The following is a 27154-nucleotide window of genomic DNA, read 5'->3' on the forward strand; positions in this document are numbered from 1 at the left end:
ATCATGGGTTTGGGGGGAAAAACTAACAAAAATGTGCCAGACACCAGGGCAACAAATATAAAATCTTAACAATGCTTGATCTGAAGGAGTTTACATTCTAGTGAGGAAGAAATAATATATAGACAGGTAAGTTGGTATAAAATGCATACCAAATAAATTCAAATTTATTTTAGAAGAAGGAGGTAGCCAGGTGGCCCAGTGAATAGAATACTGGGCCTAGAGTCAGGAAGATCTGAATTCAAATTTGGCTTCTGACACTTACAGTTTGTGACCCTGGGCAAGTGGTTCTGTTTGTCTTGATTTGCTGGAGAAGAAAACGGCAAACCACACTAGTCGCTTTGCCAAGAAAGCTCCATAGACAGTATTGGTGTAATGTGGTCCATAGGGCACGAAGAGTCGGACATAACTTAATGACTTAACAGCAGTAAAATTTTAGAAGAGGGGAAGAATTAACAACTGAGGGGATCGGGAAAGTTCTCCTGAAGGAGGTAGACTTGAGATTTGATTTGAAAGGAGTTAGAGGCAAAAGTAAGGATCTAGTAGTCCCATGGAGAACGCTAGGTGAAAACAAAGATTTGGGAAATGGAATATCCTGTTGCCAGTATGGCAAGACCTTTCACTGGATTGAGAAGTGAGTTCTGCGAAGATGCATAGACGTGAAAGGAGATGGCAAATGTGAATTTTTTCAGTCTTCATCTTCCATCCTCTTTCTACTCCCACCATTTATGATCAGTTCAGCTTAAGACAGGCCTGGTTGGAGAAGACAAAACTCTTGACTTTAAGAGTCCATGGGACTGTGGCTGTTCAGGACATAACCTGATATTTCCATTCTTCAGAAACCCACTGAGACCATTGATAAGCTCTGGCCCTTTCAGAAGCCTAAATCAAAATAGAACAAAGGCAAAGAAACTTATACACACCAACTTGGCTTCCTCTAACTAATGGCACATAAACACTCCTCCAAAGTGTAGTAGACTTCTCTAAATGTACAAATATAAATAAACAACTGGCCCAATAGTTTGGGAAGGTATACATTGGGTAAGAATGATGGGACCCTGTGAATGTGCTCAGGCTGTCCTAAAATTCAAGATATCGTCTACACAGATTTGTCTCCATAGTAGACCCAGATAACTTTCCCCATAAATTGTGTAGAGAGAGATGAACTGAATTCTTAGGGGAATTGCTGAGAAACCCTGCAGTGGAAAGGAGACCACTTTTGAATTGTGAACTATGACTTCTCTGTTTTTCATAATCCCTAACTATGCCTCTCAACTTGGTCCCCAGTATGGTACCCATGGCATCCAAATATGTAGATAGCTTTGACTGTCTAGCAAAACTTTGTAGGGAGAACATTTAATTTAGGTACTTTTCATATTTCAGTTGAACAAACAAATGCTTACTTATAATGTTAAAGAGAATGTGGGGATGTTATAAAGTGTTATAAAGACATGGCCCTTACCTTAAGGAGCTTGCACTCTAATTCTGGAGACAAGATTTATGCAGGTTTCATAAGGATTGTAGACTTCTTGCTATTCTATTTGATACTATTAGATCATAATGTACTTGAAGGAAGCTACTAAATCATTTTACTTTTTTTTTCTTTTTTTCTCCTCTTCTTTCTTCTTCTTTTTGGAAACAGTACTGGATTTGTGATATCTATTACTTGTGTAACATTGAGTGAGTTGCTTGACATTCCTGGGCTCCAATTTGTTCCTTTGTGACCAATCAGGATTGGTCATTGATGATCTCTAAAATCCTTTCCATCTCTAAATTCTGTGATGCTATGATTCATTTTTTTAATACCTAGTACTTAACCCAGTACCCTGTACAGCAACAACACTCAATAAACATTCACTGAATTTGTCTAATGTGAAGTTAGCAAACAGCAAAAGGCAATGTGCCAAGTGCCAAAGGAATGATAGGAAGAGATATAGGAATTCTAAGGAGAGATAGATTAATGTGCACTACGGTGGTCAAGGAGGACTTCGTAGAAGGGAGGGTAGGCCTTGAAGGATGGAATTGGAAGAGAATTGGAAGAGAAGAAGACTGAAGGCACTCAGGTTAGAATGTCAAGTTCATTACCCCACAAATAATAATCACTCAAGAGGTAGTGGTTTAATATAAAATCAGACCTTAATTAGTGGGTAATGAATAGATTACTCTAGCTGGAGCGAAGGGTGGAACATAAAATTGGAAAATTAGTTTTGGAGCTAGGTTCTGGAATGCAAAGAATGTTTCCCATGCCAGGCTAAGAATAAGAGATTTGGCATTATATTCTGTTTTAATTCTGAGTCCCCTCTCCCAAATAGCAAAAGCATTAGTAAATTAAAAAGAATATTTGAATATCTAAAATCATAATATCTAATCCCCCCAAATTTTAACAAGTATGTTTAACTTTGGGAAAGTTCACAAATGCTGGTTTTGTTTGGATAGGATTATAGTACAATTGTATTCGATATCACATGTATATACATCCTCCCTGCCAGTATTTTTCAAGGAGTAAAAGTCAGGATGGTGTATTTCTCAGGAGTGAACCCAGTAAGTGGTGACTACCTGTATAAGTCACAAATGAGGCAGCTTTCATATTGACCAAAGGGGGAAAAAAGTTTAATGTTTTAAAAGGTAATGTTGGCCTCTGATATTGATCATACTTCTGGATCCTCCAGAGGCATAAAGAAAATTTCCTCTAACTCTAGGGGTGGGGAGGAATCCCCCAAGTCATAAATAAGAAATGCAATGATTAGGATGCATAAACTTAATAAGCTTTTATCTTAATCGTGTTTTATGCATTCAGTCTAGGTATTTAATGTGCATGTGACATATCTATGTTTGATGGATTGCAACTGCTTATCTCCTAAATAATTAACCCGGATGCTAGACTGAATTAGATCTGCAAATGGAATGCAGATATTTTCACCTTTAGGTCAGTGGTTTAGATCAGGCTTGCCCATTAGTAAAAGAGGTAGAAATCAGTGGTACTTTGTTGGCTGTAACTAGGGTTTGAGAATTGATTGTTTATTTTTCTCTATTGGATACATATCCAAGCCCTAGAGAACAGGTAGGTTTTAGCCCAGAGTATGAGTTTATGGGGTGCCGTGCTATGTCCAAAGGAGATATGGAAACAGTAGTATCTACTGTCCACACCCTCAAGAAGCCCTGCTTAATGGTCTCTCATAATGGGAATTGCCCAGGCAGTTTTGTGGCAGTCATCTGACCCTGGAGTAGACATTCAAAATACCATAAAGTAATGGATGATACAATTAAAATGAGGTGCAAACTAGAACAATTATCTGGTTAGTTTGGCATTAATCCAGATGGTTGGTTTCCAAGTTACAAAAACATTCAGATGGAACTCAGTTATTTATGCAGACTTCGTTAAGTGCTTATCTACAAGGGAGGTTGATTTTTTTTTTACTACCCAGTTGAGTTGGATTATGAAAAATTCAAATCATTTGAAGTGTGGTCAGCCTCCAGCAAGAGGGCAACTTGCCTTCTCCAGCTTCTAGAAGCCTTCCAGTTAAGTGCCCACATTACCAGAAAATGTAGGAGGCTAAATTCAAGTAGGCTTCAAATTAGAAACTGGGAATTAGAGCAAGTATCACACCTGGAGATACTAATTATGCTGAAGAATGAAAAGAATGGGCAAACTTGAATTCTTAGGCTTTGATCAACAGTGGTCAATGTTGCCACCAAATCTTTAGGTAAGTATACCTGAAGATGGATAGAGCCCTGACCACTTGGTAGCTATAAAGGAAGGTACTCTTGGGTGATGAAAAGCCTCTAGTAGAGGTCTTATAACTGTGTTTGTCATACCATGTGGTCTTGAAAAGGGAGTCCACCAGTAGTGCCCTGCCTCACAGCCCCAGATAACTTTTGGGCCACTTATTCCTAAACATGGAATGTTGTTGCCATCACCTTCATGTTCATCATTACCACTTTCCTCAATCACTTGGCTTCCTTGATGGGCCATGTGGCTTTCTTCTTTCCTCTTCTCCCTGATCACAGTAAACAAATATGAGTTATTATTCATCTTAGGGGCATGAAAGCAGAATTTGCTATAAAGAAATTGTGCTTCAGGAAGTCAGTATTGCCTGAGAATTCTCTCTCTGGATAGCTACATCCCCAAATTATCAAACTTAGGGGAATGCAAGAAGTAATCCCAATGCCAATGCTACCCAGTAGACCCCCTTGTCTCTTTAGAAGTCTGGGTTCTGGGATCTAGTCCATTGAGATATTTCACTTTCTTGAGATTTCATTGGAAAAGATGGAAAAAGGTAAATCTTTGCAACTGATCACTTTTTTGTAAGCACAAAAAGAGGTAAATCTGATGGTATTGGCAGAGTGCTAAGAAAGCCCACAGAATTTCCTTGCTTGCATGCTAACTGAAATTCCACCATTAGATATTCATTACTTGAGATCCTTGAAGTTTATCTATTATAAACCCAGAAGTCTCACTACTGGGCACATACCCAGGAAGATGTAAAAGGTTAATAGAAAGCCCTGTACATACCAAAATATTGAGAGCAAACTTTTTTTTGGGGGGTAGCAAAGAACTGGCTATGATGGGGTCCCCATTGATTGGGGGAATGGCTACACAAGCTGTAATATATCAATATGATGTGTGAAGGAAGAAATAATGAATATAAGAGATTCAGAGAATATAAGGAGGATTTGTAAGAACTGAAATAGAATGAGGTAATCACACCCAGAAGAGTAAGGTACAGTAACTCTAACAATGCAAATGAAAAGACCACTAAGGAAACTGAACTCTGAGTATTTGCAGTGATCAGTATTATGTGTTCTATTACAACAATATTAGAACAGAGTGGAATGTTTCTTCTTGGTAGAGAGGTGGGGCACCACAGAGGCAGAATGTTTCATACATTGTCAAACTTGGTCGCTGTGTTAGTTGTATTTGCTGAACTGTTTTAAGGGAGGGTTCAATGCCAAGGGGAGGAGTACCAATGCAACTTTGCAAAATTTAAAAAATAAAAATTCCCAATGAAGATGCCTCAAATATAGCTTGGAATACATGCAAACATATTATAAGGAATGATGGCAGCTAGCTGAAAGTGAGGCCCAGTAGCTGTGTGGTAGGAGCCCAATGGGAACACAGGCACTGGGAAGGAAGAGAAGAATACTCAAAATGGAGATGGAAACTTACCAAGGACAAATTTCTCCAACTTCTTAGTGGTTTTGTTGAGAGCAATCTTGTGTAAAGGTGAACTTCAGTCCAAACTCATACATATTATCACAAATAACAAATGGGCCATCTCTTTCAATGAGCTGTAACTATATATGAAGAAACTCATACTCGGTGTCCATTCAACTAGTTGCATGCACAATGAGTCAAGAAATGCATCTGGTTCTCTATACCTATTATACCTATACTAACATCATTTCACTGACAGACAAAAGTTTTGAATGAATGCACTATAGGTTTTATTTTTATTGTATAATGAGATAAAATGTGAGATAATAGCCTTATGAAATACTGAACTTTTAAAAGGCTATCTTACACAGTAACTATCAACTCTCTTGCCAATGATGTTTCTATAGACTAGAACAGCACCATAGATTTTAAGCCAGAAGGGACCTTCAAGGTCATTTAGTCTAACCACCTCATTTTAGAAAGGAGGCGTCTGAATCCCAGAGGGGTGGAGTGATTTGTGCTATAACTAATCTGCTGTTAATAACTAGAGACAAATGTCACACTTGTATGCTCCCCAATTAGGGCTACTTTTCTAGATTAGGCTTAGGAGTTAACGTAACTATTGGTAAAGTCTTATGCCTCATGGAAATCATTGCTGATTCACAGAACACTTATCTTCAAGAGTCCCCCTGTTGGCCACTTAGAGTAATTAACATCAAAGTGTGGCGAAGCATAGCTTAGTTTATATAGCAAACTTTAATTAAATAAAAATAAGTGCTTGAGGACTGCATTAAAAGCTTTTCTCAGATCACTGCTTCTGATCATTTTAATGAATGTAGACTGTAATATGTTACCACAAAGAATTGAACAAGAACAATAAAGTGAAAGATATCTTTGGTGAAATGTATATTAGGAAAAGGAGGCAGGTCAGTCAGGTAAGCCAGAATTGTACCCAAGGGAGAACAACTGGAACTTTACCCCACTGTGTAGAAATGTAGAGGGTGTAAACAATGCTTGTATTTCTTCAGCAGGTTAAAACAAATGAGTTTAGCTCCCAATTAGTAAGAATAATTGGTTTAAATATGAAGCCATGAGGTATATGTCTTCTTTCTCCTCCTACCCCCTGCTTTACTCAGCAGACTTCTGGTGTTGACAGGGTATACGCCCTGAAAACACACCCCTTCCAAACTTTCTTGAGTTTTCTCCTTTTCCCACATAGTCAGTCTCAGGCATTTACCTGAGGCATCATCCCAGTAATCCTCTCAGCTGACCTTTCATTGTGGCTCCACCCATTCTCCCAATTCTGTTACCTCTGACCCAGCCCAACCTTCATTCCTTGTTACCTCCCCATCCACCCAGGCCACTTCCCACCCTTAATTCTATCTAGACTCCATTCTCCCTTGGCCGTGTGGGCCCGGTCTCTGGGGTTCGCTGTTACCTCCCAGTCACCCCAGACTACTTGGTCACTCAGAGATCCCTCCCATAGTCTTTCTGTATATAAGATCCATCTTGGCCTCCATTAAGGTCCTCAGATTCAATCTGGCCCGCTTGCATTAGCGATACAAATACTCAGATTCCTCAAGCGTCTGGCCAATCACACCTTGATCCGTGTTCTAATAAACCTTGTCTTTGACTGAAAGAAGGCGTGGGTCAAATTCTTTTGAGGCAGAACCTGCCTCTCTATTTTGGGGTCCAAGCAGCCCTAAACCTCAACAGCATCCCACTCATGGGACCAGTTTTTCTGGTCTCTTTCTCTCTTTAATGAAATGATGTCCTACAATCCTTCTACCAATGTCTTGCCCCAATTTGAAAATTTGCTGCTTATTGTCATACAGTGAGATAGCTAGTCATATAATGGCTAGAGCTCTGGGCCTGAAGTCAACAATTGTAGATTTGGTCTTAGACACTTATTAACTTTGTAACTCTGGGCAAGTTACTAAACCTCTGTTTGCCTCAGTTTCCTCAACTATAAAATGGGGATAATAATAGCACCTACTTCTCAGGTTGTGAATATTAAGTGAGATAATATCTGTAAAAAAACACTTACCATAGAACATGGCACATAATAGACTCTACAAATGCTATTCCTTCGCCTTCCCTACTCTCTTACCTTTAAATGGAGTGAAAAATAAGGGATAGCTGACATCAGCCTCTGGCCCCACTGGTATTCATGCAATATAAGAATCTGGAGGGAAAAGTCCCAGCGTGTTGGATTTTTGGACAATGAACAAGAGACCCAAAAGACAGGAAGGTGCGGATGACTCTAGATTTGAACCACCCAACAGAGTGCTTCCATCAGTGAGATCGTAATTCCATTGAAGTATCAATGAGATATTGGTAGACTACTGGTATGCTTATTATGCAGAAGTTCAGCAGGCTATAACTCATTACTGTGCAGGTGAAGTGATGCCCTGGTATCTGGGAGGTGCTTAACACAGACATATTGATTGATTAATTCTTTCTCTCCCATTAACTACATTTACATTGAATAAGCTAGTGGTTGGAATACTTCTGAATTGTAAATGAAGGCCTTTTAGAATTGTCATTGACTCTTTCAAACTCAGGATCCTAGAGGAGTCACTGCCTTGGGACGATTTGTGCTAATGCTTGTGTGTGTGTGTGTGTGTGTGTGTGTGTGTGTGTGTGTGTGTGTGCATGCGTGCGCGCTCCTGCTTGCATATCTACATGCATATGTTTGAAAACCTTCATGTGGTATATACACATTGACTTTTCTTATCATCCAGATTTAATGAGAATCCTGTCTTTCATAAATTTAGAGCTAAAAGGGGCAGCATGGTGGCACAAAAGATAAAATAATACACCTGGATCCAGAAAGATCTGAGTTCACATTTGGCCTTAGACACTAGCTGCACGACCATGGGTCATTAACCTCTATTTGACTTGGTTTCCTCATCTGTAAAATGGTGATAATAATAGCTCCTTCCTCCCAGAGTTGTTGTGAAGATAAAATGAGATAATAAAGTACTTTGCAAACTTTAAAGTACAATATAAATGCTAGCTATTATTATTAAATGCTGGCCATTAAAGGGACCTGAGAGATTATCTAATCTAGCCTCATTTTTACAGATAGAAGAAAAACTGATGCAGGAAAGGATTATGTGACTCACCTCTATGGTAAAGGAATTCTATAAAGATTTAAATCATATCTAGTAAAGTCACTTTCTATTGCTTGTGTTTGTTTTCAACTTTTTGTTTTTGAGTTCCAGACTATTGTAATGTATATTTTTCTTTGTTTCACATTCAAGGGAGTTTCCAATCTTTGAAGCGTATTGGTACAAACTGCCAAAATTTATAGTTCTGAAATACAAGAAAATGAACCCTAGAGATAGCATGTGATATCCACCTCCACCAAGAAATTAGTTTATCCAATCCAGAATCTTTTCCCACAGAGGGCCCTTGAATGTCCATCTTTTGAACACTATTCTATTTCTTCATTTTCTACTGAAATTGTTAACAAGACTTCTCCAATTTTCCCACAGAATTAGTCTTGTAAACTCAGGAATCTTTAAGATATGGAGAGCAGTGGGCTTTGGTAAATTATACTTCAATATATTACACACAGAGATTTCTTCTTGGAAACTGGGAGTGTATTTATCAAGCACAGAGGACTAAAATACAGTATGTGTTGACTACTTTGGGGAAATTGTAGCTCGAAGGCAATCAAACAAAATACCATTCTTGCTTGGGGAATTAAATGTTAATACAGAAATCTTCAAAATCCATTTATATAGCAAGAATATAAAGAGATACGTCTCAATGGGCAGATACCAAGCCCAAGGAAATGCCTCAAAGCCCCAGGCCAACTATGGAGCAAAAGTGAGAGAGAGTGAAAAAGAATAGAAAGGTCTATGGGGGGGGGGAAATGGCATAAGTGTATTTTGCCAAGGAAGTGGGATATACTTCATGTTTTTGAAGACCTCAAACTAGTCACAGGGTTAGAGATGACCAAGGAATTACCGTATAGCCCCAAATTGTTCAGTTGTATCTCATTCTTCATGACCCTGTATGAGGATTTCTTGGTAAAGATAGTGGAGTGATTTGCCACTTCCTTCTCCAGTAGATTAGACAAACAGAAATTAAGTAACTTGCCCAAGGTCACACAGCTAGTGAATATCTAAGGCCACATTTGAACTCAGATCTTCTAGACTCCAAGCCAGACACTCTATCCTCTGAGCCTCCAACCCCCCAAATACTATTTGATTAAAAAAAAAAATAAAAAGCACAAGGATATGTTGCTATAAGAAGCAACTTGATGAGAGAGAGAGAGAGAGAGAGAGAGAGAGAGAGAGAGAGAGAGAGAGAGAGAGGGAGGGACAGAAAGAGAGAGAACATCCCCTAAACAATTATTTTGTGTGAAGCACTATGTTAAGCATTGAAGTTACAAATATAAACAATCAAAACAGCCCCTGACCTCAAGATGCTTGCATTCAAATGGTGGGCTGGGAAGCAAGATAGAGTAGTAAGATACTACTTAAGCAGTAGTAAGTAGTAAGCAGTAACCCTGCATGATTTGAGGCTTTTAACACAGTGCCTGGCACATAGTGGATGATTAATAATGCTTGTTGACTTTGAATTAACTTGACTGATAACCAAGAAGTTGAGGAGGCCTAGGTCCAAGAAAGATAAAATAAAAGCTCACCTATCCAAACCTAGGGTGGAGGAGAGGAGGAGAAGAGGAGATGGGGATGATGGACAGAGTGGAGGTGGCAGGTTTTAGAGCTCGTGGCTGTCTCTTCTCTTATTTTTATTCTTTTATTATGTAGCCTGGGCAAGAGCACACACAAGTGTAAGCTAAGGGTTCACAGAGACACACATATACACACACACACACACACACACACACACACACACACACTCCCTAACCTTTTGAATTAGCACTGAATTAAAGATCATAGAATTCCCCTTGTTCATTTTATAATGTTACCATAGAGAAGATGGAGATAGAAAGAGTAGCAGAATGTGTAATGGCCTACCCTTTGCTTCAACTTCCTACTTTGGTCTGTTTTGGTCATCTGACTCCTACATGTAAAATGTTTGTAGTCTACCACATTCCTTCAATGTCAAGACTATCACCCATCAGTTTTGAAATACACACATTGTCCCATCTTACTCAAGGACAAGAGCAATAAAACCCCAGTTTCCCTATTGTTAACAGGAAGATGTCTCTTTTTTGTTAGGGTTGTGTTGTTGTATTGTGTGTGAATTTCATTTCATAACATACTCTCCCCATCATTCACTACCCAATGAGCCTTCCCATATAATAAAGGCTATAAAATAGAGAACAAATTCTTCGAAACCAACAGACGTGTGGTTCATATCTGATAGTATGTGGAGCATTCCATAGCTCCAGTCACTTAATGAGTGAGCTTGACTTCAGCTCTTTTGATAATGTCAGAACAGTTCATTAAAGAGATGGCTGGTGAACATCTGGAAAGGGAAAAAGTGTCTACAAAAAGCCAACCTGGCTGTATCAAGAACATGTCATGGTGAACTCATCTCATTTCATTTATTTGACAGAGTTGTGACACCAGCAGGTGAAGGTAATATTGTGAATATAGTTTAACTAGATCAGGGGTGGTGAACCTGTGACCTAGGTCCTAGAAAAACTTTTAAGAAAGTAACTCATAATATTTGGGGGAGGGGCAGGAGTGGGGAATAAAGACACAGGAACTAGATGAGATGAAAGGTTTTTAACCTTTTTGTGTCCCAGATTCCTCTGGCAGTCTGGTAAAGACAATGGATTCTTCTCAGAATGAGTTTTTGTTGCCTATGTTCATGAGTGAAGTAAATGCTGATTTTATAGTCAGAGGTTAGTGCTAAAAATGATATATTTTTTCCAGTTCTAAGTTCCCAAGGGCCCAGAAATTTATTCATGGATTCTTTGGAGGTCCACCTGCTCCAGATTGAGAGTATCTGACTTAAATGACTCCATAACTGGTTAGATGATCAGATTCAGACAGTAGCTGTTAATGGTTCAAGGTCACCATGGCAGCAGATCTCCAGTAGAGTACACCAGGGATCTATCTGTCCTTGACCCTGAGCTGTTTAACATATTTTGTCGATGACTTGGATAAAGGTAGAGATGTAACACTTAGCAAATATTTGCAGATGACACAAAGCTGGAAGGGATAGCTAACACATCGGATGTTAGAGGCACTATCCCAAACTTGACAAGCTTAGAGTATGGGGTTGAATCTAGCAAGATGAGTTCAAAAGGCTTACAATTGGCTACAGAAAAAGAAAAAGAAAGAAATGAACAGCTTCACAAATACTACATAGGGGAGGCATAGTTAAATTTCAGTTATTCTGAAAAAGATATGGGACTTTTAGTGAACTTTGTCATGTGACAGGCCAAACAGCTAATGTAATCTTGGTCTGCATTAAGATAGGTGTAACTTCTAGGAAAATGGAGGTGCTGGTCTATTGTGCTCTATTCTCAGAACTCATCCGGAATATTGTGCTGAGGTTCAAGAAGGATGTTGGAAAGGTAGAGAATATTCAGAAGAGGGCAACCAGGATGATAAAATGCCTTTAGTCCATGTCATATGAGGACTGGTTGAAGGAACTGGATATACTTACCCTGGAGAAGAAAAAATTCAAGAGGCATGTTATGTCTGTGTTCAACTATATGAAGGTCTGTTGTATGGAAGAGGATTGAGACTTTTTCTGTTTAACCCCAGAAAACAGAACCCAAAGTAATAGGTGGAAGTTTCAAAGAAAATTTCAGTTTGATGTCAGGAAAAACTTCTTAACAACTAGAGCGGTTCAAAATAGGAATGAGTGCCTTGAGGGGTGATGAGATCTCCCTCCTTGGAGGTCTTGAAGCAAAGATTAGATGAACACTTGTTGGGTATGGCTTAATGGAAATCTCTGTACTAGATGGTGATAGAGGTGTCTCCCAACTCTTCAATTCTGTAATTCTGACAATCAGTCCCCCACTTCTCCTAGGAAGTCTAGGACGTATATTTTTCCCATCTCTCCTCCAAGGCCAGCCCTGGTGATTATGATTACACAGTGTTCAGTTTCATTTTATTGTTCTTTCCATTTACATTGTCATAATCATTATGTAGATTATTTCTGAGGCTTGCTCACTTCATATGCTATATCAGTTCACATTTCTTCTCATGTGATTCTGAATTTTTCTTTTCTTTTTTTCTTTTTTCATTTCTTATGGCAATAATATTCCATTAAATACCTGTCCTTAGTTGGTTTAGCCCAGGAGTGGGGAGCCTGCAGCCTCAGGCCATATATGGCCCTCTAGGTCCTCAAGGGTGGCCCTTTGACTGAATCTGAACTTCACAGAACAAATCCCTTTATAAATAAATAAAAGAATTTGTTCTGTAGAACTTGGATTCAGTCAAAGGGTACACTTGAGGACCTAGAGGGCCACATGTGGCCTAAAGGCCACAGTTTCTTTGTCCCTGGTTTAGCTATTTTCCAATATAATAGCCAACTAGCTAGGTGGCATGGTAAATACAACTATAGATTTTAGTTCACATCCTGCCTCTGATACTTAGTAGCTAAGTGACCTGGGCAAGTCACTTAATCCCAGTTACTTTTGCTAGCAAGTCCTTCTTTAATGTTGTTGTGAAGATCAAATCAGATAATCTGTGTTAAAATACTTTGCAAACCTTTGTAAAGAGTGATATAAGTGCTGGCTGTTATGATGATAACTTTGCCACCAATTCTTTGATACTACTATCAAAAAAAAGTGTTTTTAATGAATGAATATTTTGGTGTATATGTGGTCTTTCTTTGTATCCTTGACCTGTTTGGGATTTAGGCCCAGATATGAGATTTCTATGTCAAAGGTTATGTACCTTTTGATCGCTTTTAACATGAATCCAAATTAGAAAGCTGTCTGCCATTCAATCACATACTCACACAACCTGAGAATTCCCTATTACCAAACCTTTATCCTGGTGGGTATTGCCTTATTGAAGTCCCACTAAGAAGCTAAGGTTTGATAAGGTTCCCAAGTTTAATCATTGTTACACTAGAGATTCTAACAAGCATATGTTACGCTAAAGAGAAGAGAGGTTCCCCAAAAGGATGTTCATTATCTTGCTTTTGGAGGATCCAGTTATCCTATGCCTCCATTCCTTTATGGAGAAAATTATTTATCAGTGGTATTTCTGAGTGACCTTTAAATGTCTATACAGGCAAAATGGAGAAATCAGATTTTTTTTCCCCCTAACAAGCAAGTTAAGCAACCACTTGTGTCTGGAGACGATAAAAATATATATATATATTCTTATTTCTTCATCAAAAGGAAAGGAATGGTACTTTATGATATATTTTAGGAAATTCTTGCTAGAGCATAAGCTAATTTGTTTGTTTTGGTAGGAGATAATGCTTATAAAAGTGTAGGGAGAAAGGATTCTGGAAAGATGGTAGAGTAGGTCAGAAAATTCCAAGCTCTCAAGATTTTCCCCCACAAAAGAGATAAAATAGCACCTTAGACTGAACAAAGTTCAGGTAAAAATAAGTAAGAATAGGGGCACAACAGGGGTCTTCCTGGAACAATTCGAGAAGATCAGAAGAAAAGTCCCAAGATGAGGTTTGGTCCTGGTGTAGATTAAACACCTCCAGTTTGGGGTCTGTGTTAACAACAAAGGCAAGCGCTGGGGTTAACTGGTTTGGGAGGCTGCCTCCCCCAGGCACAGGAATTTTTACCCCCAGGATAGTGAGGAGAGTTGGGCATCTGAGGCAGCAGAGATCAAGGGAGCCCCTGCTGACAAGGAACGCCAGACCCAGCTGTGCTATGGGGAATGACAGAGGTGAGAGGAGACCAGCACAGGCCCAGTGAGTGAAGAAGCAATGGGGCAGAAGGCCCCTCCCTGGCTGTGGGCACTTTCAGGAAGCTGGAGGTTTGGCTTTCGTTCCAGGCTAGAGGAGAGGACTGAAGATCTGGGGCAAGAGGTACCATCCCCCACACCCCAGGGCTAGAGGTGATTACAAAAATTAAGCTATTACTACAAAAAATGCACAGGCAAAGGATAAAGAATCCAACCATAGAAACTTATTATGGGAATAGAGAAGATAGGGGTTCATCTTCAGAGAATGATATTGAAGCAAAGAAACCCTCTTCTACCCCAAAGAGTAACATCAAATGGTCACCCATTGACCAAAAAGAATTCATAGAAGAACTTTAAAAAGAATGTAAAAATCAAATGAGACGGGTGGAGAAAAAAATAAAGAAAAAAATAAATAAGAATAATGCAAGAAAAACAAGATTGTGAAAAGAAAGTCAACCAATTAGAAAAGGAGATCCAGAATCTTAAGGAAGAAAATGACTCCTTGAAAATTAGAATTGGGCAAGGGGAAGCCAGTGAAGTTATGAGACCAAGAAACAGTAAAACATATTATAAAGAATGAAAACAATAGAAGAGAATGTTCTGAAACATCTCATAAGAAAAACAACTGATTTGGAGAACGGATCAAGAAGAGAACACATAAGAATAATCTGACTACCTGAAAGCTATGATCAAAAAAAGAATTTTGATGCAATAATACAAGAAATAATTAAAGAAAATTGTCCTGAAGCATTAGAATAAGGGGGGTGGGCAGAGTAGAAATAGAAAAAATCCAGCCATCATCCATCACAAGAGATTTTATGAGGAAAATTCACAGGAATATTACAGTCAAATTCCAAATCCACATCCCAGCTCAAGGATAAAATATTAAAATCAACAAGAAAAAAAAATCTATAATGGTGCAACAATTAAAATCACACAAGACCTAGCCACAGAGGCCCTAAAGGACTGCAGGTCTTGGAACAGTAAATATCAAAGAACAAAAGTACTGGGGCTCTAGCTGAAAATGTACCCAGCAAAGTTAAGCATAATCCTGAATAAAAAAAAAAGTACATTTGATCAACTGTCAGATTTTCAAGACTTTGTTTTAAAAAAAAAAAAAGGGAGCAGCTAGGTGGCTCAGTGGACAGAGCACCAGTCCTGAAGTCAGGAGGACATTGGACTGGCCTTGGACCAAACACTTGACACTTACTAGCTGTGTGACCCTGGGCAAGTCACCTAACCCCAATTGCCTAAAAAAAAAAATAACCTGAACTTAATAGAAGATTTGACACATACCAAAGACTGATTACAGGACAGACCATTGACTTTTTATATATGTAAAATGTAAAACGTATGTCTAAGATTATTAGTAGTAATTGGGTAGTTCATAAGAAAGATTGGGGTAGACCTGAGTATGATATGAGTTTAACAAGTAAAACCATTTAGGAACAGACAAAAAGAGTAATTATTTCATACAGATGAAGTACAAAAGGAAGAATTGATACGGAGGAATTAGGTGGGGGGGCGTGGACTGGTAGTTGTGGTAACCTACTTTCATTGGGAATGGGTTTAAGAGGGAATAATACATATATATCTAGCAGAGTATGAAAGTCTTTTAAATTCAGAAAAAATGAAACCGTAAGGCGATAGGGCAGAAGGAGAAGACAAGGAAGGGATCTCCAGAGAGGAGGGTGAAGGAATAGGTTAAAGGGGAAGAGGGTATAGAAGGGTGTTTAGATCAATGGGAATGGGAGGATAGGGGAGGGATCCTTGGAGGGGGCTAGGCTAAGTAATAGGAGGACAAGGTAGCACATAGAAGTAAAGTAGAGGAGTCAGAAAGGATAGGAAACGAAGAGGAAAAAAAATATATATCCACACTTAAATGTAGTGGGGAGGGGATAGGAGGAAAAAAGAACAAAGTAAAAAGTGCATAGCAGAGAACAAAAAAAACAAGGAAGCAAAGCTGGACAGCTCTCAATATAATGAGTAGTACAGACTTTCTTGATTGATATGGAAATTTATTGCTATGTATTTTGATCCTCTCTTATCTTCTGCTGTGCACGACATGCTTTTTTTTTCTTTGAATTTGTTTCAGTATTTAAGTTTATGATATGTTTCTTTTTCTTTTCTCTATTGTGTATTTGAGTTTTGGTGTTTGAGTCCAAAATTTAAAAAAAAGAGAAGAAAAAAGAAATTGTAGGGAACTCCCAGTGTCAAAATGGCCTCTATTTATGCAAGTCAATGACTCAGCTGTAATTCACTGTCTTAGAGAGTTACCTGGGATATTAAACAATTAAGTGAGTTAGCCAGTGTGTTTGGAGGCAGAATTTGAACCTGGATATCCCTGAATTTAAAACTACCTACCACTCTATCTCATGATACAAGGGAAAAGTATTGCCTCTGGAGTCAGAGGACTTGTGTTCTAAGCCTCCTTTTAATACTGACTTGTATATCCTTGGCCAGTCACTTGGCCTCCCTGGGTGTCAGTCCTTCACTATAAATTGAAGGGGTTCAACCACATGGCCCCTGAGATCCTTCCCAGCTCTATATCTATGACCCTGTGACTACCATATACTATGCCAAGCCACCTTTCTAACATCATCAGTGCTTGTATGACTTGAGTCTTCCAGATAAAAATAAATGAGTCAGTCATCCAAACATTTTTCCCAATACCATCCGTTCTAAAGACATGGCCATTTTTTTTTCTTCTCTTAAAATAAAAGCCCTAATTCCATCAGTGATAAAGATGTCCAACTTCTGATAGTCAAGGCAATGAAAGATATATAAATAAAAGTCAAAGTTTATCTGATTTTGTTGCCCATTTTGTCACCATCAGATTCCTCCTCAACTAAGTTGCTATATTCTTTTTCAGCTTTGGGTCCAGACTTCTCCAGAACCCTTTTGAAAAGGATGACCCTTGTTAAAGTGGGAGGCGAAGTTGTCATTGAGTGTAAACCAAAGGCTTCCCCTCGGCCTGTCTATACTTGGAAAAAAGGGAAGGAGATCGTAAGAGAAAATGAACGGTAAGAGTCACTCTTTCTTTTATATGCTTTGAAAACAAAAGCTTAGTTGGAAATGAAAAGCTTCCTGGTTCAAATGAAGCCACCAACTGTAGTAACAGATGTTTGAAACAAAAGAGCACGTTGGTAAAACTGACTTGAGAAGTTGGTTTCTTAACATTTTTTGTGTCTCATAAGTCCTTTTGTAAGTCAATCCAAGCCTATCAACTCCTTCTCAGAATGTTTTTAAATTTATATAATAAAATATATATTATTTACAAGAGAAATACAGATGACTTTTTCCCATTCAAGTTCACAGAGACCCTAAAATCTCTCCAAGAATCCCATGAGGGTCTCCAGACCTCGGATTGATAGCATTTACTCTAGAGCAGGGCTTCTTAAACTTTTTCTATTTGTGACCCCTTTTTGCCTGAGAAATTTTTACATAATCCCAGGTATATAGGTATATGAAATACATATACAAATCAAATATTTACTGATAATAAATCATGAAGAAATTTATTTTAAAACAATTCTTTAGTGTACATATAATTTTACATTTATTAAAGATAAAAAAAATTGCATACTAATGAGATGGATGTGCTTGTTTATTTTTACAGTAGGAAAATATTAAAAGTCTTTATTTTCCATTATTAAATTGTTGTGTTTCTGTAAGAGCAGAAAACCTTGTATATACAGTAAAAACACTGCAATTTGTAACATACGATAATCTCGAATCTGAGCCAAGGTCTTCTGGCAGCGTTTGTTGGTGTTGAGTGGCATGATGGCATGTGCAGGGCACATGCTGTGTATTCAGAATCAAGACTGTAGTGAAGTATGCCATGCAACACAGCCAAGCACTACCAGAAATTCCTCAGATTCATTATGCATTTGATTTTTAATTAATTTTTGGTTGTAGCACATTCAGAAACCTTTTACTGTTGCCAAATTTTTTATGACCCCCACATTCACATGACCTCATATGGGGTCACAATCCACAGTTTAAGAAGTGCTGCTCTACAGTGAGGCAGCTGGATGCAGTGGAAAGAATGCAAGAAGTGGGGTCAGAGAATGCGGGTCAGAAGCCGAGTTCTGCCAAATTACTGTGACCTTGGACAACTCATTCAACGTCAGTCATCAGTGTATCAATCAGCTTCAGTTTTCTCATCTGTAAAATGAAGGGGTTGAAGTACACAACTTCTCCAAGGAATCTTTTAGCTCTAGATCTGCTATCATAAACTCAGTATTTTCCAACCTAAATAGCCCTGAGCACTGTCCAAATACTCTGCCATAAATAGGGTCCTCGCTGAAAAGCAGGCAAAGCACAGCTACAGAGGTGGGTTCCCCAGAGCTGAGAAAAAGAAAGGAAGACAGGATGGGACAAGGAGGAATAAACTAATTTTTTGAAAAGTAAAATGCATGAGTTTTTTTCTTTTTTTAGGAAGATGAGTTGTGTGTATTTATTTTTGGAAATTTTTATGTTTTAAGAAATAATGGCTTTTGGTAATAAAACTTTTGTAGACTGGTGAAAATCTACAATGGTCCATTGGCAATCTGTCAAAAAGATGCAATTTCTCTCTCTGTCTGTCTCTGTCTCTGTCTCTCTCTGTCTTTCTCTGTCTTTCTGTCTCCCACCCCACCCCAACCCCCCCACCCCATGTCTCTAAGGGATATAATTCTGTCCTAAAGATGTGTGAGAAAATATAATATATTTTCTTTCTCATACAAAATCGTTATAATACAACCTATTTTCCACACATATCTTTCTCTTTGTAGATTGCACTTAGAATTTGGTTATATGTATGTATAACATATAATGTAAATGGTATAAAGGGTATGAATGGAACCAAATGGCAGATATTTGTAGAACCTTTTCTTTGGCTGTCATCCCTGCAAATTATCCCATACCCTCTTTTTCAAACTGCTCAATTAGTCTGTCTGAAAATGGCAATTATTTGTGTGTCTGTATTTGTCACAAGTAAGATAGCACTTACCATCTGGATACATAATGATTTTTAATAGATATGAAAGGTCAACTACTCAAGGATGCAATGGGGAAGCTTGTAAAAATATATACATACCCTTTATACCTGTAACGCATTGGATTTGCATATGCAAATTGGATAATTGCCTATAATTTTGTTGTCCTTATTAATGGTTTCTACAAACAAATCTGACATAGTTTACAGTTGGTGTGTTCATACATATATTAAATTCAGAATATGTAGGCCTGCTTGATGTCTGCTGGTTGAGAGGAGCCATGTAACTACATGAATTTGGGATGATCTAATCAAAGCCTCAGTCAAACCTGGGGGACCTGGGCATCCACAGTATCTTGCAGCTTCTGCATTCATCCTCAAACCATAATATAAATTAATTTCTATAGCATGATCACTAATTACCCTTTGAAATACCCTATATTAATTCCATGGAATAAGTTGTGTGAATTTAATTGTTTGCTATATCAATTTGACTTCCTAAAGTCCTCTAATTAGTAAGTCTCCGTTTTGGGGCAGTGTAAGGTAGTGGATGGAGAGCCACTGTCTGTCAGGAAGTCACAGGTTCAAGTTCCACCTCTGATCCCTATTGACTGTGTGACCCTAGGCAAGTAAGTCACTTAACTTCAGTGCCTCAGTCAATTCAAGTACTATCCATTGCAGAATAGTTGCAAACTTGCATTAGTAGAGGGAGCTTTTTTTCTGTTGAAAGTTCCCTATACTGTTTTAAAAAAATAAAAATAAAAATGATTCAGACCAAAAAAAAAAGTGTATGTGAGGGGACTGCATCTACTGTATAACCAGTTTCTATATACCTTCCTATAGCAGAAAGTGAAATGTTTCCACTTAGCATCTTGACAGCAAATTTTCTAATATTACTGCAACATTGGCAAACACTAGGAATGTAGCAAAACTGGAACAATTTTTCCATTGCCACCCTACCTCCTACCATTTATCAGCTCCATCCTCAATGTCATTTGTAGTTTGTTCTTAACAACACAGTATCTCAGCCATCAACTCTCCTCCCTTCTAACCAAAAGAATCTTAAACAGGTAGACCATACTTAGGTAGACCAGAACAGGGCTGTAATAGATGAGACAAAGGGAAGGCCGTAAGCTATCATCATTGCCATCATTGTCATTATCTTTGATTTCTCAAGGGAATGGAAATCTTTCCACCTTTTTTTAGGAAAAATGATGGCAAATTTGAGTAAGGCATTTACAAAAGCCCTTAATAATAAGCTAAGCTATAATTTATATAATACTTTATGTTTTGCAAAACAAATTTATAAATACTGTATTATTTGAGCCTCGTAGCAACCCTGAAAGTTAGGCACTTTTATTATTCCCCATTTTACAGGTGAGGAAACTAAGGCAGACAGAGGTTAAGCAGCTTGCCCAGGGTCACACAACTAGTAAGTGTCTGAGGCTGGATTTGAACTCTGGTCTTCCTGACTCCAGGTCCAAAGCTTTATCCCTTGTACCACCTGCTTCTAAAATAAATAAAAATGTTGACATCCAGTGATTGAAGAAAGTCAAAAAGCCTGAGAAACAGGACAAAAAATCTGAGGACAAAAATTGTCTAAGACCACGGAAAGTTAAGTTTGGTTTGGGGGTAGTCATGTCAACGGTTGAGAGATATAGTAAGTATATTTCAAAATGCAAGGGTATGTTTCTATCCTTGTTTATTGATATCTCTTCATATTTTCAGTATCTCTGAAACACAGCGTATCTGTATAAGGTTAAATATTATAAATTTTATTTTCTCATGACTTTGAAATTGATCTTAGAGAAGAAAAATGATGTTTTGGAATCCTCTGGATATGCTCTACTTTGCTAATAGCCTTCTTCAAACATGTTACCCAGAACTAAATATGATATTCTTATATCCCATTTATCATCAGAGTAACCAATCGTGACCATTTTAGTGGCATAATCCTACTTTAAGCATGGGACGCAAGGATAGGCAGTGTAGCATAGTGGATAATGTGCTGGATTTGGAGTTAGGCATATCCAGCTCTAAGTCCTTCCTCCACCATATACTGGTTGTGTGACCATGAGCAAGTCATTTTCTATGAACTTGTTACCCTATGACTCTTGCCATAGATGAGAGTCTCTTAACGGCACTGACAAAGTTACCTTCTTGATAAATTGTTCATCATTTACCTAATCCTGGCCTATTTGCTGTTTCTCCAGTACAACACTTCATCTCTCCCAACTCCATGGCTTTTCACAGCCTGTGCTGGGCTATAATATGCTGCACTTTCATCTCCTCCCTTAGTTTCTCTGGCTTCCTTCAAGATTCAGGTCAAATCCTGATTTCATAAGAAGGCCCTTCCTGCATAGTGACTTCTTTCAAGATACCCTCGTCCTTCTCTTATATTTACCTGGTTATTGAAATGTAGTCTTCTCATTCAAATATAAGCACCTTGAGGACAAGGATTGATCTTCCTTTCTTTGTAACCTAAGCACTTAGCAAATTTTCTGAAATATAGTAACAGCTTCATAAATGCTTGCTTTCTGACTAACTGATTTATCATGGGTGAGTTGATGAACTTCTCTGGGCCTCAAGTAACTCTTTAAGATGATTAGATAAATACAACAACATTATGTTTAGGCAGTTTTCATCATTGGTCAATAATGCTGGAGAAATGAATGAGAGTTTATTCTGTTTGACTTAGTATAATTACAGATTAATTTAGGATTTTTTAAAATTCCTAATGACTGCTGGGTGGCACAGTGGATAATGTTCCAGGCCTGAAGTCCCTTACTCAGACACTTACTAGCTGTGTGACCCTGGGCAAGTCACTTAATACTGTTTGCCTCAAAAATGAGTCAGAGAAGAAAATGGCAAACCACTTCAGTATCTTTGCCAAGAAAACTCCAAATCGGGTCGTGAAGAGTGGACATGACTGAAAAATGGCTGAACAATGATGTAATTTAGATGGCATTTTCACATACCTCATTCAATCTTCTATGAGACAGATATTGGGCCGATATTCATTCAACATGCATTTATTAAGGTCTTGTGTATGAGGCATTATGTTAGTACTGGGGATTAAAAAGAGATAAAGAATATAGAGCTTCCCCTCACAGAAATACTATATGGGGGGAGGAATCATACTTGCACATAGGAGTAAGTATAAGATGATTTGAAAAGAGAGAGAAGCTGAGTAGCCAGCAGATTGAAGACCAGCTTTCTGTCTGAGCTAGTGTTTTAGCTGAGCCTTGAAGGAAGGTAAGACTAGTAGGGGGTGAATGAAGAGGGAGGCAGAAAGATGAGAGGGAGGAGTGCAGGACATAGTGAGTGGGGTTGGCTTGGCTGCATCATAGAACATGTGAGTAGCAAAGTGAAATCAGTCTAGAAAGGCAGGTTGGAGCCAGACAGCAAAGGGCTTTATGTCCCAAGCTGAGGAGTCTGGATTTTATTCACTGAAGATTTTCAAGCAGGGGAATGACATGGTCAGACCTTTGCTTTAAGAAGATTATTTTGGTACCCGCATAAAGGATAGATCAGAGAGGGGAAAAACTGGAAGCAGGATTAAAGGATAACATCCTTAGGTAACTGTAATTTATTAATAGAAGCTAAATTTAGTCACTTCCTGTTTCTGAAAAGAAATTCAGAGCTATAAATAGCATTTAATTTAGAAGAGATTTCAATATAATTATATTTCCCAGCCCTCTCAGACTAAGAAACATAGGTCAAGTCTCAGGGCATGGGATCAATTTTGAAACCACATTGTATTCTTTAAAGCATTCTTATTCTTAGGATTTTGTGACCGAACTGAAATCCATATTTTTTGAGGTTTGCCTGGCACCAGCAACAGCATAATCAAATTTCATCTGACACACTGTGAGGAGATCATTTCAACTCAAAGGGGAATAAAAATCACATTCATGTGTCAGTTGTCTGGGATGCAGTGAGTTTTGCTTTGGAGATGCAATTGTATTGTGTCGCTAATTTGAATCTCTTCCCAAAGGCTTTTTTAGTTCAAAGTGTCTGTGGAGTACAGAGGTGGAATCTGGTCATTGGAGCTGCCAAGGCCTGCATTACATAGAATTCGGGTCTGTGTACACCTGTGGTCTGGGAGGCAATGGAAACATAAATGCCCAGCAGGCCCATCCCGGGGTAGAAAGAGGGTTCATTGCTCCAGGCCTCTGGCTTTTCTTCCACAGGCAGAGTGGCTCTGGATGTGAGTCTTAATGAGAAACCTGCCCTCAGGATATCTCTTACTAGTGCTGGAGAGCTGTACAAGGATGTTATTAGGAATTCTGCCCTGGGGAACAATTATGTTATTGCAATAATTAGAGGCAGTTCATCTCCATAATAATGGAAATCCTGCCTGGGAGGCAAAGCAGTATCAAGGAAATGCAAGTATCACTGCTTTGGATATAAATCTGTTACCCTGTATATTGGTACTACTCTATCATTTTAATTTTCCATGTTCAGCACTGGGGGGAAAGACAGCGGTTACAGGAGCACTCTAACTTTGCACCTGCAACTTTCCACAGTGTGCCCTCTCTCATTTGTATGTCCTGTTGTGATGGATAAAGAATTGGACCTGGAGATAGGATTTATTTATATATAGTGGATTGTTTTCTAATCCCATCTCTGATGCTTACCAGCTGTACAGTGCTGGGCACATCACTTAACTGGTCTGAGCCTTAATTTCCTCCTCATCTGTAAAATAGGAATGGTACTGTGTGTAATATCTGTCTCAGAGGGGTTTTGTGAGGTTCAGATTCAATAATGGATATAAAGCACTTTCCAAAAAATACTATACAGGTCAGGGGTAGGGAGCCTGCAGCCTCAAGGCCATTTATTACAGGGTCTTTATTAAAGCTTAAACCTTCACTAAGGCTTTTGAGACGTGTATAAATATCAATTATGAGGCAGAGGAGGAGGAGAAAGATGAATATAGCCACAGCTCAAGCTTAACCTGGAGGCAGTATTACTCAGTCAGAATTCTTTGGTTCTGGTTCAGTTGTTAGATGGTCAGTGGAAAATCTAGGGAAGAACATGGGTTTTAGGTTTAAAGCTAGAAGGGACCTTGTTGTTTAGTCGGTTTCAGTCATTTCCAACTCTCCATGACCCCATTTGGGTTTTTTTTTACAAAGATGCTGGAGTGGTTTGCCATTTTCTTCTCTGACTCATTTTACAGATGAAGAAACTGAGGCAAACAGTATTAAGTGACTTGCCCAGGGTCACACAGCTTGTAAGTGTCTGAGGCCAGATTTGAACTCTGGAATATGAATCTTCCTGACTCCAGGCCCAGCATTCTATCCACTGCACCACTTAGCTGCCCAATACTTTTCTAGTCACTGTCTTTAGCCCTTTCCTGCACATCCTCTCAATTTAAATGTTCTACCAGGTTCATCTTCCTAAAACACATGTCCATCATGTCATGCCTGTATTCTAAGATTTTCAGTAATTCCCTACTCCTAGCAAATAAAGCTGGACTGCTAAGCTAACCTCCATGAGTAGACTCAAGCCTACCTTTCCAGCCTTACCCTCTCAACTCCCACAGGAATCCTGTACTCCAGTGAAGCTGAGCGCTTGCTAGAATGAAGGACAAGTGCTTTAACTAGAATCTGTAGAAAAAGGCCATTCTTCTCTTACAAGCCATCCCTGGACTACTCATTCCTTGTCAGAATATTTATGTTTCTGTACTAGAAATCTACATAAGCACCCATCACCTTAGCATCTGGGCTCTGTAGGGAAATATAAAACATACCAATAGCAAACCCTACACTCCCTGGCAGAGACCTAAAACAGTGTATAGAATGGCAGCCAAATTTCTCTCTCCTGTCAAATAAGTATCTACAATTAGTCTAAGTTCTGACAACTTTCTGGAGACAAGGTTTGCTGAACCGCCTTCTTTGCATCTTGAAGTCAGATTTTCCCCTTGCTCAGTTTTCCTCTTTTCTTTTGGAGAGACTCCTTTTCATTCCTTCATTGCTTGGAGAGCAAGGTTCCCTCTGCCTGTGCTTTTGTTTTCTCATCAGGTCAGCAGGGCCCACCTGAAGCAGAGTGAAAGAAGAGAGTACAGGAAGCTGGGAAAGTAGGCCTGGCAAGGTAGACTGTAGGAGGCAGCCTGTGCTCTTTTACTTCCCAAAAATTCTGACGAAGGGTCAGAGAGGAACTTGGTGGGGATGACAATGAGGCTTGGACATTTACCAGCTAAAGTTCTGGGATCTCTTGGTGGTCCTATTGGTGGGTCCTATCTATTGGTTGGCCATCTCTGATTCCCATTAATTAAATTAAGTGGTTATTTTTCCCATCTCCATTTTATAGGATCATACATTTAGAGCTAGAAGGAATCTTAGACACTAATGTGTGGGTCAGACCACTTCATTTTATGGATGAAAAAATTGAGAAGCTATTAAGTGACTTGTCCAGAGTCACACTTCTAGAGTGTGAGGAAGGATTTTAATCCAGGTCTTCCTGACTCAAATTCTAATACCCTCTGCTCTATAAAACACTGAGTTTGTAGAGTGAAAAGAGTCCTGGATCTGAAGTCAGAAAACCCAAATTCTAATCTTGGTTCTAACCTTTACTAGCTTTTCAAATTTAAAAACACACATGAATTCTCTGAGCCTCAATCCCCATCTCTGTAAAATGGGGGGAATAATACACCATCCAATGTCATGAGTTTGCTTTGAGGATCAAAGGAAATGAATTATTTGAAGCCTCCTAACATTATTTGAAGCTTATCTCCACAATGCTCCTACTTTAATCTATCCTTCAGACCACTGCCAGACTGATTTCCCTTATGTGCAGCATGCTATCCCCTGCCTACTTGAAAATCTCAAATAGCCCCCTATCCCCTACCAAGTAAAACTCAAACACCTTTGTCTGGCATTCATCATATATCCCTATCAGACACCACAGAGGAAAAGGCAATGCCTCTAGCCTAAAAGGACTTTTGTTCAACTCCCACCTCTGACCCTCCCTTTGTAAACTGAGGCAAGTCTTTTAACCTTTCTGGGCCTCAGGTCCCTCATCTTTAAACTCAATAGCTTCTGAGATCCTTTCCAGCTTGAAATTTTGTTAATTCACAATATGATCCCAATACACTGAATTCTTCTGTCCCCCAAACTGGTCTTGTACTTTCTCACCTTTGTGATTTTGAACATCTTGTTCCATATGCCTATAATGTCTACCTCTCCTCTTGCTTGGAACTTCCTACCCATTCTCTGAAGCCCAAATCAAATGCTGACTACTCTATGAACCCTTCCCTGAAGCCCCCTTTAAGGGACAATCTGCCATTTCCTAACCTTCTTTTTTTATACCTATGTAATAGAGTTAACATGTGTTGTTCTGTATAATAGTTAAATATATATGTGCCTTGTCCTGTGGATAGACTCATTCAGGGAAAGACTTCATCTTATCTCAACTTTGTATTTCCCCCAGCAGCTACTGCTGTGCTCTGTATGTAGTCGGCACTCAGTAAATGTCTACTGAATTATTGAATGAATCAATCATTTATGGGGCACTTATGTATGCTGAACATAAGTGAAGGGGGAGAAGGGAGAGAAACAGAACATTCCAAATAAATAAAGGATGCAGGGCCTGCCTCCAAGAATTTATAATCTAGTGGCTGTGACCAAAACCATAAATGGGAAATGACCACTTGTAAAGTAGCACATGATATATATATATATATATATCGGTACAGTGCAAGCTAAGTGTCTAAGTGCTCACTGAGTATCTTTATCTTTATCTCTACCTCTTAGGATTCACATATTTATTCCTCCAAAGCACAGCTCAGGGACCACATCTTACAGGAAATTTCTCCTGATTCCCTTCCTACCCCCCACCCCTGCCACTGTTAATGCTTTCTCAGGTTCTACTTTAAGGCATAGTCTAGACTTGTGATTTCATTCATGTATAGGAATTACCAGGTGAGAAAAGTCCTTCTAACAATGCCAGTCCGTACTTTCGCTGTGACTCAGAGTATGAGAAAATTGCCTAGAAAATTGAGAGGTAAGGGCAGCTAGGTGGCACAGTGGATAGAGCACCGGCCCTGAAGTGAGGAGGACCTGAGTTCAAATTTGGCCTCAGACCAAACACTTGACACGTACTAGCTGTGTGACCCTGGGCAAGTCACTTAACCCCAATTGCCTAAAAAAAAAGAAAAGAAAATTGAGAGGTTAAGTGACTTAACCAGGGTCATACATACAGTAT

At 38.9% G+C, this 27154-nt stretch overlaps 1 protein-coding gene across 2 annotated transcripts in view; it reads left to right on the forward strand.

Annotated features, from left to right (window-relative positions):
- Positions 1-27154, forward strand: part of LOC110195628 (contactin-4) — a 1139396-nt gene that overhangs the window by 965959 nt on the left and 146283 nt on the right. For both annotated transcript variants that reach the window (XM_020968471.2, XM_020968474.2), the window contains one exon: positions 16844-16994. In XM_020968471.2, the coding sequence (XP_020824130.1) occupies positions 16844-16994 (151 nt within the window). The remainder of the gene's footprint in view (positions 1-16843; positions 16995-27154) is intronic.

This window comes from Phascolarctos cinereus, unplaced genomic scaffold (genome assembly GCF_003287225.1).
Source record: "Phascolarctos cinereus isolate Bilbo 61053 unplaced genomic scaffold, phaCin_HiC Scaffold_4;HRSCAF=312, whole genome shotgun sequence".
NCBI classification, from domain to species: Eukaryota; Metazoa; Chordata; class Mammalia; order Diprotodontia; family Phascolarctidae; genus Phascolarctos; species Phascolarctos cinereus.